General features: G+C 46.7%; 1 protein-coding gene across 3 annotated transcripts in view; it reads left to right on the top strand.

Moving 5' to 3' along the window:
• Positions 1 to 6083: 6083 nt before the first annotated feature.
• Positions 6084 to 15904, top strand: part of PRICKLE2 (prickle planar cell polarity protein 2) — a 314675-nt gene continuing 304854 nt past the window's right edge. Inside the window, exons 1-2 of one of the 3 annotated variants that reach the window (XM_073901500.1) lie at positions 6084 to 6187; positions 6969 to 7054. In XM_073901500.1, coding sequence (XP_073757601.1) covers positions 6146 to 6187; positions 6969 to 7054 — 128 coding nt within the window. In that variant the 5' untranslated portion in view covers positions 6084 to 6145. Of the gene's footprint in view, positions 6188 to 6610; positions 6655 to 6968; positions 7055 to 15904 lie in introns of those variants that run through there. The other 2 variants (XM_073901501.1, XM_073901504.1) reach the window with 2 other exon arrangements.

Here is a 15904-nt window from a genome sequence, read left to right as displayed (position 1 = left end):
CTCACCTTATACTATGCTTAAAGTATAAGCATAGTGTCTTTGTGACACAAAGAGGCCATTAAATAGCAGACAGATTGAGAAGGGCAGGGCAGAGAATTTGGTCTGGAGTTAGGACCGAGGAGAATCAGGTATCAACATCCAGGTATCTGCTCCCTGTGTCAGACCTTGTTGGCACAATGCTTCTCAGACAGAGACCAGGACAATGGAGGGAAATGGGTGCCAGGAAGCTCTCTTCTCTTTCCTTTTCATGGTTTCTATTTATTGGACAGGAGACACTGCAGGAAAATGATATAACACCAAGTTGAGTGCTAAAGGAAAGGGGCATCCTTGAGAGGTGAGCAGGGGGTAAGAGAGGCTGAGGGAGTCTGGGGAAGCAGGCAGTCAAGGAGGAAAGATCTTCACTCACCTTCCCAAACTCACTGTTTCCTCAGACCCAAGCTGGTCCTTCAAACATACATTTGGGTAAATTAAAAGGTGCCCCTTGGATGCAACCAGCTCCCACCCCAAGGCACATGAGGAACCTGAACACTTCTCTGTGCGTGTGGGGGGGGCGGGGAAGGAGACAGAGAGAGAGAGAGAGAGAAGGAGCAAGAAAGACAGGTGAGAAAGAGCATTTTAATAGAACGCTATCCCCCATAGGCAGTAAGCGATCACGAAAATTTGGCACAACAAAGCTGGGCTTCATTCCTTCTGGAACCACTTCTCAACAGTGCAAGATACTAAGCAAATCACATGACCTCAGTGAGCATTTGTTTCTTCTTCTGACTTTCCTGTGAGTCTTGGGGTTCCAGCCTTTTAGGAATGTAGGCTGCAACATTAACATAAGGAATTATTAAAAAGTCAACTTTGCATCTTTGTGTTTTTGTAGGGGAACTGGGAAGACCGGGAGCACAGTATTATAAAGCCCTCAAGTGCATGGTTAAAGGGAGTAACAAACAGAAGGGAAAACAAATATTTTTCTGTTGTTACAAAAGACACATATGTCATAGGGGAAAACAATGTAGAAAATTGCAAAGAAATGAAACCTGAAATTTCTCCTTCCAAAAGAATAGTAGTATTTGTTGTATAAAACAACTATATATGCATATTTAAAACCCATTGTATTTTCAGATTTAGAAGTGTTTCTTAATTCAAAATAATACATGCTTCTTGCAGAAATTGAGGATAACAAAAATCATCTATATTCTACCACTTAGGACCACCTAGTGTTCTAGAACTTTAAAAAGTCAAACAATTATTTACACATTTTATATATTTTTTTACCTTTTTTGTTATATAAGAAACACATTTATTTTTATAAAAATTAGATGAGCAAAAGGGAAACTATTAAACCACTTAAAATCCAAACCCCAAAATAAGTGATAACAACTGTATTATATTTTGTTGTAGTCTCGGGACTTTTCAATATTCAAATGTATATATATATATATATTTGAAAGCATAAGAGGTACCCAAAATCTTTTGCAAATGGTGAATGCATATTGTTATTTTGTAACCTCCTTTCCAAATGGAACAATATTCATACAAATTTCCCTACCTTCTATATTACTTTCAATGTCTGAGTAGAATTCCATTAGGTGGATGCACCATTCTTCATTTAACAGATCCTCGATCCTCTAATGTTAAGTATTTAGGTCATTTGTGATTTTTATTTTTCCTCTTAGAAACAGCACTGTCACAATTATTCTTTAACCACGTGTTTGTGGTTTCTTTGTAATTTAATTTTTAGGATAAGCTGGGCCAATGGCTCTGCAGAATTCCCAAGGAGTTTTGAAGAGAAGACCTAGGATGCTTAGCATAGTACCTTTTATCATTTCAAATATTTTTGCTTTACATGTATGAGAATATATTTATAAATTTAAGATGACTTGATGCCCTGTAAAATAGTTAGCCCACCAATACTCTTTATTACAGTTCTCTCCTGATCTAATTCTTTTTTCTGATTATATATGTCAGTATCATGCTCCTACAAGAAAATGTGTACACTACAGAAGAGTTGGTTGGGATGAAAGAGGAAAGCCCCTTATAATCCCACTACTGAGAGAGACTCAGCTCTCCTGTCACCCCTGCCAACTCCCTCACCACCCATGGCTTGCCACACTTTTTCAAAATACTCTTTGTAGACTTCTGATTAGGGGGATGCTTTCATGGAGCTTCTGAGTGTTGGCTGCCCGTTCAGGGAGATTTTCCGCCCTTTGCAACACTCAGGATTGTTTCCAGTAGCTAACAGCAGGAGATGTGCACCTGGGTGAGCCTGTGTTGCGATACTGTGTTCTTAGTCCCTATTTTAGGAAGCACTGTGTGCGCACATCCCTAAAGTTTGCTGCAGGTGTGTGGAAATGGGACGTCAGAGGCTTCACCTGGCTTCATTGTCTCAGATTCGTATAAGAAAAAAATAGAAATTCCCACCACAGAAGAAAGGCATGCAGAGACCGAAGGGAAGGGAGACCAGCAGCTTCTTGCTACACCTGCTCCAGATTTGGTATTAGAAGACCTCAGGCAACAAGGGCACAATTTTCCATTCAGATAAATAATTTTACATTTCTGATTATAAAAATGAGCATATGTTCATTACAGGAAATAAATTTAAAAGGCAAAAATAAAAAAACTTATTTTGTGTGTCACTTTCCAGTCTCTTGATGCCTATTTTAAGACGAATTAAAGCCAGACAGCCTCTACTGGTTTTGTTTTCCAAACTTTGTATGATAGCAAAGGCGTTTTCCATGTCAGTAATCATGTATGAGGATTTCTCCAGGTTCCATGAGTAATTGCACTGCCTTGAGAGATGAGGAAAGAGCACACATCAAAGAGGTCTATGGAGGGTAAATGCAGCGATATAAAGCAAAATAAATTGTCTACTGTTCACCTACAGCTGACAGTGAAATTGAGTTTTCCTTCCCGAGTTACCAAACTTTATCTTCCTAAGCAAGATAAAATGCTTGTTGACTAGAGAAGTAAGACACTGCTTCTCAAACGTGAGCCTCAGGTGTAAGGAAGCCCATGGAGAACAGCCTCCTGTTCAGAGAAGATAAGCCAAGGGGGACTCATCCAGCAGGGGGGTGATTTAAAATTTTTTTTTAGGGGCGCCTGGGTGGCTCAGTCGTTAAGCGTCTGCCTTCAGCTCAGGTCATGGTCCCAGGGTCCTCGGATCAAGCCCCACATCAGGCTCCCTGCTCAGCAGGAAGCCCGCTTCTCCCTCTCCCACTCCCTCTGCTTGTGTTCCCTCTCTTGCTGTGTCTCTGTCAGATAAATAAATAAAATCTTTTTTAAAAAAAATTTAAAAAATTTTTTAGTTTTACTGCTTTTTAAAAAAAAAGTTGAAGTATGATTAACATACAATGTTACATTAATTCCAGGATTTTTTATTTTAAGACTTTATTTGAGAGAGAGAAAGAGCACGTGACTTGGGGCTTGATCTCAAAACCTGAGGTCATGACCAGAGCGAAATCAAGAGCTGGACGCCCAGCCGATGTCAGGGGTGTTTTTTATGGCCGATGTCAGGGGAAGCCCTTGGTGCTCTGTTTAGGAGGTGAAATTGGACCCCATGCATGTGGCTCGATCAGACAACATGTGGAGACCCCTTACATCTTCTTGGCCTCTCCTCTTTAACCAAGAAACAAAAGTGAAATGCCCAGATCACCCACACCACTTTCCCCAAGGGCATAATTACTGTTACATCCTTCACCGGCCACATCTATCCAGAGGCAAGACGATTGCCCCCTGCCCTTGTACTTCCTTCCAGGGAATTTGAAGAAGGTGCTGCTTCCTCAGGATACGTTCCTTCCATCTGTTAGAAACTTGTAATGCATTGGTTTTGTTCCTGACCTTCGCCAACAGTTTTCATAATTAAAATACAAGCAGGCAATATCCACAGCGAGAACATGGTCCTCCCGACCCACACCTGTCAGTTAGAAGGCCATGCACAGTGCAGCATGGAGCAGGGAATGCAGTCGCCCTGCTGAGAAGGCCAGGTGAGCCTTCTGCACCTGTACTGATTATTCACCTGGGGTTTTAATTGCTCCCACCCCTGCCCCCCACCTCTACCAAAGCTACTGCCTTCTCTTTAGTCATTTAACAAACATTTGTCAAGCATTTGAAATGAGCCAGAGCCTGTGCTAGGCCTGTGCAAATAAAGAGATGAATGAGCCATGGCATTTACTCTCTGCAAGTGTACCATCTACTGGTGCTGGGGGGGGGGGTGTTGGGTAAATACATAAAAGCAATATAAAGGAGTCTACCCTTTAGGTCCCTAAGTGTTGGAGTATTTTTTTCAGAGCAAGGATTATGGTGAGGTGAGTGAAGGAGGGACGGGTAAGTACAGAGTAGGATCTGGTCTTCATTTAAAATGTTGACTTTGTTGCATCAATTACGATTCTTTAAAATAGTGCATAAAAGTATTATTTATCTCAGTTACTGAGTTTTTTGGGCTGCCTGTAAATTTCACTCTGCACTTTCCTCACCCTTGTTCTGGCCTGGAACTCAAATCAAACCTTACTCTCTAGGCATTGATGATCATCAGCAAACACTGATAGACAGCAAGTATCTAAGCTGGGTCACGTCCCCGTTCTTTTGCGTTTGGGGTATAGATAGACTGGCCTTGCCACTAATTTGCTATTAGCCCAAGCACACAGCTTTTCAGCTCTCAGCCTCAATGCGTAAGCCCAGAGAAATACCTTTTTGACAATGACAAGACATTTGACATTTATGGAGTCCTCACATTGTGCAGGTGCTGTTAGAGACCCTAGAGCCACTAAAGTGAACAAGGGTGGGGTGAGGGCAAATAAATAAGTAAACAAGATCATTTCAGTGTATGCCATGGATGGTATGAGGGAGTGTCTGTGTGTGAGATGTTACAATAGGGGGTCAGGGAAGTTTTCTCAGGGGAGGTGGTATTTCAGCGGAAACATCAATGGGCAGTGGACACCAGGGCCTATACTGCTCAGACTTGCAAACTTTTTTTTTCTTTGACAGCTAATCTCTAATGAGCCCTTAGTCTGTGCCTGTTATAACATCTATAACAACTCTAACCTGTGCTGCCCACTCAGCTCTCTCAACAACATTGTGAGATTAGGACTCTTGTTATATCTTTTTTTTATTCGATAAGGAGACAGAATCACCAAGTCAGTTGCTTTGGGAAGATCACCAGCTACCAAGTGGTGGGAAAAGCATGGGCGCGTGGTGGGGGGAGGGGGTGCGTCAAAGCTTGCCCTGCAAGGGTTCAACAGTTACTGTGCTGTATTCCAGGCGCTGGGCGGGTGGGGGCATCTGTCGTCCTTCTTCTCCTCATCTACCAGGAGTGAACGCATTCCAGGCATGTCACAAAACTTTTTTTAAAAATATTTTATTTATTTATTTGCGAGAGAGAATGAGATAGAGAAAGCATGAGAGGGGGTAGGGTCGGAGGGAGAAGCAGACTCCCTGCTGAGCGGGGAGCCCGATGCGGGACTCCATCTCAGGAGCCTGGGATCATGACCTGAGCCGAAGGCAGTCGCTTAACCAACTGAGCCACCCGGGCGCCCCATGTCACAAAACTTTTTAAAACAATCCATTTTGGAGGACGATGGGACTGTTCTTGATTGTGCTGGTTGTTAACAGGTCTGTGTGAATTTGTCAAAACTGGTAGAATTGTGCACCACAAGGGGGGAATTTTACTGTATGTGAATTCTACCTTCATTTAAAAAAAACTTAACCCCTCATCCCTCCACCTCCAGCCGCTACCCAGGCCAAAGCAACAGGGGGCCTTCAAGTGGTCCCTGCCCGAACTTCGCCTGGGGTGAGGGACGAGCCCTTGTGGGCGGGCCCAGGTGCGGGAGCGAGGTGGCGGCGGCCGGCCGGCGGGGAAGCCGGGGAAAGGAGAGAGTAGGCGCAGCCGGTGCGGGGGAGGGATGGGAAGAGCCCGCGGCCCGCGGGGCGAACCCGGGGAGGCGGGGGGGATGCCGGGAGAGAGGGAGGGACCTGCGGGCGGGAGAGCGAGAGGCACCAGCAAGGGAGGCGGGGGAGGCGTGCGCTCCGGAGCGAGCCCGGGGCTGCGAGGCGGAGACAACCAGGCCACGGGCCGCCGAGCGTGCCCGCCCAGGCGACCCGCCCTCCCGGCCGCGGTGCGGACCGACAGACCGACGGCGCTGCGTGCAGGAGGTGCCCGGCCATGTTCAGCCGGAGCTCCCGGAAAAGACTCTCCAGCCGCTCGGTGAGTATCCCCCACCTGAGCAGGGCCGATCTCTGGGTCCCCCCAACCCCCGGGCCTCCGCGAGCGCCCCTGCCCCGCTTCCCTCCGCGCGGCGGCCGCGCACCTGTGGCCCCAGGTAAGCCGGCCCCGAGGGCAGGGGCGTGTCCGGGGCGCGCGGGAGCGCTGGAAGGCGCCGAAAGGGTTAAGTCCGGAAACCCAGTCTAGGCGAGAGCGAGACCCAGAGCGGTGGCCCTGTGTGTCACAGTGTGGGGGGCGCCCGGGAAAGACCCCTCCCTCGCCTTTTCCCGTAAGGCAGGTCGGAATCACAGTATCTAAGCTCCACCGTCCAGCCTCTTGTAGCTCTAGCCGCGGACTTGACTTTGGGCTGTGTTTTGGGGTGTCTTGTGCTGCCCCCTTCCCGGGAGCACCGGCATGGCTCAAGGCGAATGAGCGATGGTCGCTTCTCAGGGACCCAGGGGAACAGAAAGGTCTTGCTTTTGTTAGAAACCCGTGACCAAGGTGTCTGGGGGAGACAAAGCCCCAGCCATGACCATTTCTTGGTGGCTTGGTGCCCACGCCAGAGGGTAGCCAGCCCGGGTCCACACACCCTTCCCCACGAGGGAGACCACCCTTGGGGCGCCGGCAGCACCCCGCCCCGCATCCCCACGACGGAGAGGAACGTTGGAGGCAAATTTGATACGGTGGGGTGGGAGGGGCAGGTCATTCTGCCTGGGACGCCAGTGGGGCTTTGGAGGGAGCCCCCGTGGTGGAAACATGGTTGTGTTGTCTTTTTGTTTTGAAGTTGACTGGACTGGGGCGGATAGAGAGAGGCCAGCCATGTAACGCCTGTGGTGACCAGTGCCCTGGGTTCGCCTTGCATAAATGGAGGTAGGATGCGTTAAATCCGATTCCTAAAGGCATAACAATTAGGGGGTGGGGAGTGGGGACACATATGTCTATACACACACACACACACACACACGCCTATATTTATCTCCTTTTGTAAATCTCACTTGTAAGTCACATGGAAAGAATGCAAAGGCTGTTCCTTTAAGACTGGGGCTACATCTGCTACAAATATTGAAAGGTGGAAGTGGTGGCCAGACACTGGGGGATGCAGGAGAGCTGGGCTCAGGCTGCGTTTCCCTGATGGGAGAGTTTTGAGTCCCTCCTACCCACACTCTGTGTATCTAAGTTGCTCGGCCCCAAACAGTTCAACTTGGGCATGGCAGTGTCTCCAAGGGCCACAGCGCGGCGCAGCGTGTGGAGGATACCCCAGACTAGCTGGTGTTTTCCAGTTCAGCCCCTGTAGCTCTGGGTCCCACCCACAAATCCACTACTGCCCGCCTGCACTTTATCAACCCTCTTCGGTGGCCAGATGTTTCTTATTAATGGGCCGTGACTGTTGACTTCCAGGCAGCCCCAGCCTGGATTGGAATGATTATGTTTGGGAGATGCGGCATCGGGGTGCCCTCCCGTTGCATGTGGCTGCTGGGGCTCTGATTGGAAAAAGTTGGGGTGCAGCCTTGCAGACTCTCAGTTTGATGATGTAAGATGAGGCGGATCCTTCTTGGCGACTTCATGAAAAGGAAGAACCAGTGACAGGAGAATGTCGGAGACGACATCCTAAAGTGTTCTCTCTTTGATGAGTGCATCTTTCCCTTTTCCCCACCACTCATATGGCCCTTTGAAGGGGCGGTTTCTGGGCACAAGGGGGGGGAAAGCCTGCTTTGATTTTATTTTACCCCTCTGTGTGTGCTTCTCTACTTTCTCCCAAATGGTAATGTGTGCTGGTCACCCAGTTCCAAGGAAACTCCCAGCCGGCTCCTTCAGAAATGAAATGCTTTTGTTCCTGCCTCTGACGGGTCTGGTAGCCTCTTTGCTTTGTTTCAAGGCGCTGAGCGCAGCCCTTATGGCTCCCAAGCATTTAATAACTTCTGTGTCAGAGGCAAGGCCAGGCGACCTTATAAATATGTAATGGGCAGAAAGAGGCACCCATCACTGCCGGTTTTGTAGCCCAAATAGGTGTGGTCTGAGCTGGCCCCTTGCGCATCCCAAATGTGAAAGTAGGTGATCCATGGAATGGGTATAGGAGCGTGACTTTGTAAACCCAATCCAGTATGGCAGGACTGCTGGCTTCCTTTCCCATCTCTCTGGTGCTCTCATGGGGGTAGGAAAGGCAGAGTCAAGAAGAGGAGAGTGCTTTCCCAGCTCCTCCCCTCCTCAGGAGCCTTGGGGTCACCTTCTGACCAGAGGTCTGTGGGGTGGTGTGCAGTGTGGGGTTGTGGCCTGATGCGCCTCCTTTCTTCTGTGTGACCTCTGGCCTCCAGTGAGTCACTTGGTCTCCCTAGTTCTTGGTTTCCCCAACCATCAGGTGGGAATAATCATGGTACTCAGCTCACAGCATGACTGGAGGGGTTAAATGAGATATGGAAAACCCATTGTTTGCCCAGGATCAGGCTTACGGTAACTAGTGGCTACGTTTGGTAATTATTTTTAGCTTCCTCTCAACTGCTGCTTGGGAGGAGGCCTCAGTAGCCCGTTTGAGGCTGCTGGGTGTCCAGGTTACGGTAGACGTTCATGACCACAGTTTCTTGGAGAACCTTCAGCCGTTTTAATCCAGTTGATTTTTGTGACGGGGAAAACAAGTGTTGTCTTTTCAGCCCATGAGGGAGCCTTTCTTTTGGAGAGAGACCCTTTCATGAGGCTGAGACGGGTTTTCATGCAGAAGCAGTTTCCCCATTGACAGCAGAAAGGCTTCACTGGGGCTCCATGAATGGGGTTTTTATGGTATTTCCGCCCATTGCTGGAAAGGAAACAGCTCCTTGCTTTTGCTCCCTCCTTTTTCCCCATGGGCGTATTTTCTGGTGACCTTTTGGAGAAGAGGGACAGCTATTCCTGGGGGACAGCACAATGTTCTTTTTTGGCAGTTTGGAGCCCACAGTGTGCTCACTTTCCACTCCTCTGACTGGGGAGGCTGTGAACCCCTGGGAGAGACCGTTGTGCCCCGAGAGGAGCAAAAGGCTGGCCTGACAGAGGCTGAAAGGCTCCTTTGGGTCTGACCCAAAGAGAATTTCCCTTACCCCAGAGTACCAAGGCACCCTAAACATTACCGCGTGGCCTCTCCTCTCGCATCTCTGCTTCCACACTGGTCCTCTCCGATCCACTGCCCACCAGCAGGCACCTCCCCAAAGTAGAACAGAATGGAGGCCCTGCATCCAGCTCTAAGGTACTGGATGCAGGAACGTTCTAGGGGAGGAAACGTGTTGTAAACAAACTTTGCTTCCTCCTCTGGTGTAGTGGAGGGAGCTAAGGCTTTGAAGTCCAGTCGGAGCTGGCCCCGCTGTCTTGCTCTGGCTTTGACAAGCTGTGTGACCTTCAGCAAATGGCTTGGGCTCCCTGAGTTTCATTTCCCTCCGTTGTCAAAGTGGGATCTCTCTACTGAACAAATATTTGAGTGCCTGTTTCGTGCCTGGCTCTCTGCTAGTGCTGGGGATATAGCAAAGAACACACCAGACAGGATTCCTGCCCTCATTTAACAAATAATTACATTTTAGATAAGGTGGTCAGGAAGGGACTCTCAGAGGAGGTGACATTTGAGCAGGGACCTAGATGAAGCAAGTGGAGGAGGAGGAACCCTGTTGATTCAAACCTGGGGCGGGAACCAGCTGTTATCACCATCTCCTGGGAGCTTGCTAGAAATGCAAAATCACAGGCCCTGCCCTGGACTTACTGAACCAGAGTCTGAGCTTTTAACAAGATCCCCAGCTGATTGGTGTGCTCCTTAAAGAGAGAGAAATGGGGAGTTCTAACACCTAGCCCTTTGGATGCCGGATTGTTCTCTGTACTTTGGGGCTTCCTCTGTGTGAGGAAAAATGCCAAAGGTCCCGTGGAAGGCTCTTAGAGTTCGTGGGGATTTCCCTGAGTTACAATACTCTTTCCCCGTTTCTGTTATCACCCACACCTGTAGGTGGCAAATGTGCGGATTTGTAGGGTTTCTAAAGAAAAAAAAAAAACCCTAGGAGGGCTCACTGTTGTCAAGCGCAGTGCTCTCCACCTGATCTAGGGCAGGTGGAGAGCAAAAGTAAGCACTGTTGCCTGCAGGTGACCTGGCCACAAAGAAGCAGCACCTCAAAGCAGCCTAGAGCCAACCCCGCAGTGGCCGGGCACCAGGGGGAAGTTTCATTAAGAGGAATATTAAGGCATCTTCATGGACTGCGGCCAGAACAAAATCATTAATAACTAAGCTCTCCATGTACTACGAGACAGCATGCTCAGTGGGGGTTAATTGAGCTGCTTGTTTGCAACCAGTTTGAGCAGGGAGAGAAAAATAGCCATTTTTGCAGGGAAGATTTGCCCTGCAAATGCCAAGGCTTGATGAATAAAAACAGTAATAATAACGCCAAAACATCAGCCATGACAAGGATGGGCGCTTACCCTGTCCCGAGCTGTACCTCCACTATTATATACATTTCTAGTTCGTCCTCACCAAACTCTCCAAGGTAGATGTGGGGATTTCTCTGATGAGGAAACTGAGGCTCCGAATTGTTAAATAATCTGTCCCAGGTCTCCTGACTAGGGAGAATGAGCCAGAATTTAGCTCTAAAACCCCGGTTCATTTTCTGGTGACTTACTGCCTCTTGTTATCTCTCTGTTGTAAGGCAGAGGGCTCTCTGGTCACATCCAGCCCGCAGGTGGATTTTCTTTGGTCTGCACAGTGTGTGAAGTAAGAGGGCTTTTTATAACATTAAAATCCAGGTTTCCAGCTTCTCTTTGAAAATGCAACGATGTGGTAGCAAGGAGCTTCCTTTGCTACCTTGGCAGCCTATGAGTGGTTTTTCTTCAGGTGGATGTGACCTTGGCTTGCCGTTGTCTCTGACATTCCAGTTGCACTGAAGGGCCTCTTCAAATATTTAGGCAACCTGTCCCATACTGGAAGTGATTGGAATTTGTAAACCCTGAATAAGCACGCTCCTCTCTCAATGACCTTAAAAACAGTATGCTTCTGTAGTAGTAGCTACCATTTTGAAAGCTCTGACAATGTCAGGCAAGCGTTCTATCTCTTTCTTGTCTTGCCCTGACAGCGGTCCTTGGAGATGGCGCAGTTATTTTTACCTGTTTTAATAGGTAAGGAAACTGAGTCTCTTGGGGTCAAACAATTTGCCTAGATTCTATAGCCAGCCAGTGGATGGTATTCCAGCCTTGTCTGACTGCAGAATTCTGTGTCTGGACCAGGACTTTTCAAACTTGGCTGGCATGTGAATTCCCAAGGCATCTTATTCAAATGCAGATTCCGACTGAACAGGATTGAGGCATCGGCCTAAGATTCTGCGTTTCTAAGAAGCTCCCAGGTGATGCTGATGCTGCTGGTCCAGGGCACTCACTTTGAATAGCAACAGTCTGGACCCGGGGTCGGCAAATTAAGTCTTGCTGGCCAAATCTGACCCTTTACCTGTTTTGTATGACTTATAAGACATACATGGTTTTAACATTTTTTTAATGGTTGGAAAAAAAATGGGGAGCCTGGGTGGCTCAGTCGGTTTGAGTGTCCGACTCTTGGTTGCCCCTCAGGTCATGATCTCAGGGTCATGAGATGGAGCCCCGCATCAGGCTCTGTGCTCAGTGCAGGGTCTGCTTGTCCCTCTTCTTCTGCTCCTCACCCTGCTCTCTCTCTTTCTCTCTAAAATAAATAAATAAAATCTTTAAAAAAAATGGTTGGGGGCGCCTGGGTGGCTCAGAGGGTTAAGCGTCTGCCTTCGGCTCAGGTCATGATCCCAGGGTCCTGGGATCGAGTCCCGTATCAGGCTCCCTGCTCCTTGGGAGCCTGCTTCTCCCTCTGCTTTCTCTCTCTCTCTCTCTCTCTCTCTCTCTCTCTCTCTCTCTGTGTGTCTGTCATGAATAAATAAATAAAATCTTTAAAAAAATGGAAAAAAATAGGGATATTTCACGACCTAGGAAAATTATATGAAATTCAAATTTCAGTGCCCATAAATAGCTATCTGAACAAAGTCAAGTGCATTTGTTTACATACTCTCTATGGCTGTTTTCTTGCTATAGTGATAGAGTTCAGTATTTGCAACAGAGATCATTTGGCCTACAAAGCCAAAAACATTTACTGTCTCGCCGTTTACAGAAAATGTTTGCCAATCACTGGTCTGTACCACTCTGTAGGGGAATATGCAAGTAGCTTTACTTGGTTTTAGAAGAAAGGAGTGTGAGAACCTTTTGGAATTAGAACCAGAGGAAACCTCCCCTTCAACCTGGATGAGATTGGTGCAGAAATCAAAGACAACCAAAGAACCAGGGGATAGACCAAAGCCATTTCTAAAGGGCATGTGGAGATGAGGCTTGCAAGACCAGATCAATGCACCGCCAGTGGATTCTAAGCTCCTTGTAATCCCTTTAACGTTTCAGCTTTGCTGATAAATGTAGATTCGACTTGAGTATTAAAAGACAGGCTTTTAGAATAAGCCTCCTGGAGTTGCACTTTCAAGAGCAGCTGATGTGGAAAACTCAGACCAGTGGTAGTTTTGTGAGGTGGTTTTAGTTAGGCAGAACAGTTTATCTCCCGACAGCCACAACCGGAGGCCTTTCCAAGCAGGATGCTTTGGCCCCACTCAGCCACCCCAGAGGCAGCGCTCACTGGGTCAGCCAAGACTGTCTCGAAAAGCATCTTAGTTGCCCTGGCAGTTGTGTTGATTGATGACTCGGGTGATGATCTGGGGAGATGCTGGCCTGGTTTCCTTTAGTGGATTTTTTTTTTTTTAATTTTTATCTTATTATGTTATGTTAGTCTCCATACATCATTAGTTTTTGATGTAGTGTATAGTGATCCATGGTTCATTGTTTTTGTATAACACCCGTTGCTCCATGCAGTACATGCCCTCCTTAATACCCATCACTGGGCTAACCCATCCCCCCACCCCCCCTTCCCTCTAGAACCCTCAGATTGTTTCTCAGAGTCCATAGTCTCTCATGGTTTGTCTCTCCCTCCGATTTCCCCCTCTTTAGTGGATTGTAATTTGGCTAAGAAATGGGTTCCCACCGATTATTTTGCTTGGGGAGGAAAAACACTGTCTCGGTCAGTTGAAGGGCCAAGAAAAGGGTGGGGGTGAAAGGAGATGGGGTGTGTGTGCACCCAAGACGCATGCCTGGAATCTTCAAAGTAGGGAAGGATCCTTAGCAGCTCAGAAGCTTGCTGTTTGGCTCACTTTAGGTCCCTGGCATTTGATAATATACTTGATGGAAACTTCAGCACCTTCGTAGGATTTTTCTTGTGAAGGAAGCTGTTAGTTCATCCCAGTATGTCCGTATTATTAACTCTGATTTTGAAATAAGGCATGGCTATTATAAAGTACTTTAAAATCACACACCTTCCCACACATACACATATAAAACTTACACAGCACACAGAAGAAAACCCTTAATTACACCTCTGAGAGCAGGGGTCAGCAAACCACAGCCAGTGGGACAAAATCAGCCTGCTACCTGATTTTGTATAGCCTACTAGCCAAGAATAGTTTTCCTATTTTTAAGTGATTGGGGAAAAAAAATCAAAAGAAGAATAACATTTTGTGGCACATAAAAATTGTATAAAATTTACATTTTAAGTCCATAAATAGAGTTTTAATGGGACACAGCCGTGCCCCTTCCTTTAGTATCCTCTCTGGTGGCTTTTGCAATAGCAGAATCTGGTAGCTGAGACAGCCCTTGTGGTCCAGGAAACTGAAAGAGTTGACCACGTGGCCCTGTGCTGAAAGTCTGCGGACCCCACAGCTAGACATCTCGAGATCTATTGCGTATGGCTTGGTTATTATTTCCTCAGATCCATTCAAATTATTATTTGTTCATAAGATTTTAGAGAAAATATACATTGTATATGGTCTTTTGTAGCATACTTTAAGAATTAGAAATTTTTTGGACATCTTTGCATGCCATTATATAAAGAGCAAAAAAAATCGAACCTAATACATTTATTAGCTTTTAGAATCCAGTGTATGGGTGATCAGTGAATTGAAAATTGTCTGCTCATGGCCACTTTGGTTGTTTTCCATCGTTCCTGATTATATACTGTATGATGATAGCTTTTCTTATGCTATAACAGGGCTACGTGGAGCTCTTGTCAAATTGTCCTCCAAATAGATGGTGCCAAATTCCACCCCTGCCATTGAAAAAATGTGCGTATATTTATGTGTTCTTCAGGCTGAAACTTTGAAACATCTCAGCTTGTATAGCAACCTTGTAATTAATCCTTGTTTAATCACCCTGAGTGACCATTTGTACCCGATGAATAGTGAGAAAACACAGAGCGCTGATGTCAGTCATCTTTTTTTTTCCAAAATACATTTTATTTGTCTTTAATCTGGAAAGTGGTACTCACATTCTGTTGAAAGGTTGTCATTCATCCTTCTGCTTCTGTTGTTTAAGGTTGGTGGGCTGAGGGGGAATCTCATAAATGTGTTATTTTGTGGTCTCTTGGTTCAAAAAGCTGTAAGGTTATCCTTTAACTCTGCCGTTAATGAGAACCCCAGAGGGAATTCCCTGGGGACAGAGGGAGCATTATTCCCTAGAGGGAATGATTCCCAGAGCATTGAACATTTGGAGATCAAAAGGATTCTACCTGCGTAGAATTTCTCCTGTATGGGAGAGCCATGGGGGGTGATCTCTGGGGAGAAATGTATACTTTGAGGCAGTGTCATAAAAACTTCTATGAAGTGGATAAGGGCTTATGTGGGAACATTAAGGCTGAGTGGTTAAAGGGACAGGCTTTGAAGACATTTTGCTGGTATTGTAGTTTTGGTTCTGCCTTTTACTAGCTAAGAATCCTTGAAAACGTGACTTAACCTTTCTGAGCCTTCCTTGGTTTTCTCATCTGAAAAATGGGAATGATATTATTATTATGAAGTTGTCAGGAGGATTACATGGGATAAAGCATGGAACATTGTGTGTGGTGTGTAACGTAAGCCCCGTAGGTTTGTGGTCAAAAGAAAGATGGAGAGCAGAATTGGGTAAGGAGTAGGAAGGCGGGAGTGCCTGGGGCTCAGTTGGTTAAGCATCTGACTCTTGGTTTCAGCTCATAGCATGATCTCACGGGCTGTGAAATCGAGCTCCTCATTGGGCTCTGTGCTCAGTGGGGAATCTGCTCGAAGGTTCTCTTGCTTTATCCCTCCCCCCCCGGCCCAGTCTTCCCCCCCCCTTCTTTCTCTCTCTCTCTCTCTAATAAATAAATCTTAAAAAAAAAAAAAAAGGAGTAGAAAGGTATGGGTTTATGGCCCTGGAAATTGGAGATTCGGTGACAGAGAACAAATCCCGCCCGCTTCGTTTGTTAAATGGCTGTGATGATCCTAGTTCTATGAACTTCAGTCAGAAGAGATGGAGTCTCCAAGCCCCCCCCGCCGCCCCCCAACCATGTGGGAGTTCAGGTTCTAAAGGAATGAGTATTCCAGATGGAATAGCAGATTCACCTCACACACTTACCTGCAGACAAATATACTTCAGATGAAGTGGAGTTTAGAATTGGACCTTATACCCTCACAGTCTATTTGCTTAAATGAAGTGTGCATATGGTATTTGTTAAAAACGGTTTGCAAACCGTAACAAGAAGACAACATGTAAATTTTGCCTCGGGGTCAGTATATAAAAAGGGACCTTTTTTGTGCCTTGTACCCACCAACCGGACCATGAAAATTCATGTCCAAGATGAAAGCCACTCATCATCAAGGCAATACTTAATCCATG

The sequence above is a fragment of the Callorhinus ursinus genome, unplaced genomic scaffold (assembly GCF_003265705.2).
Source record: "Callorhinus ursinus isolate GAN/ISIS: 27379988/994484 unplaced genomic scaffold, GSC_fseal_2.0 scaffold15, whole genome shotgun sequence".
In the NCBI taxonomy this organism is placed as follows: Eukaryota; Metazoa; Chordata; class Mammalia; order Carnivora; family Otariidae; genus Callorhinus; species Callorhinus ursinus.
This window is presented reverse-complemented; position numbering and strand designations above follow the sequence as displayed.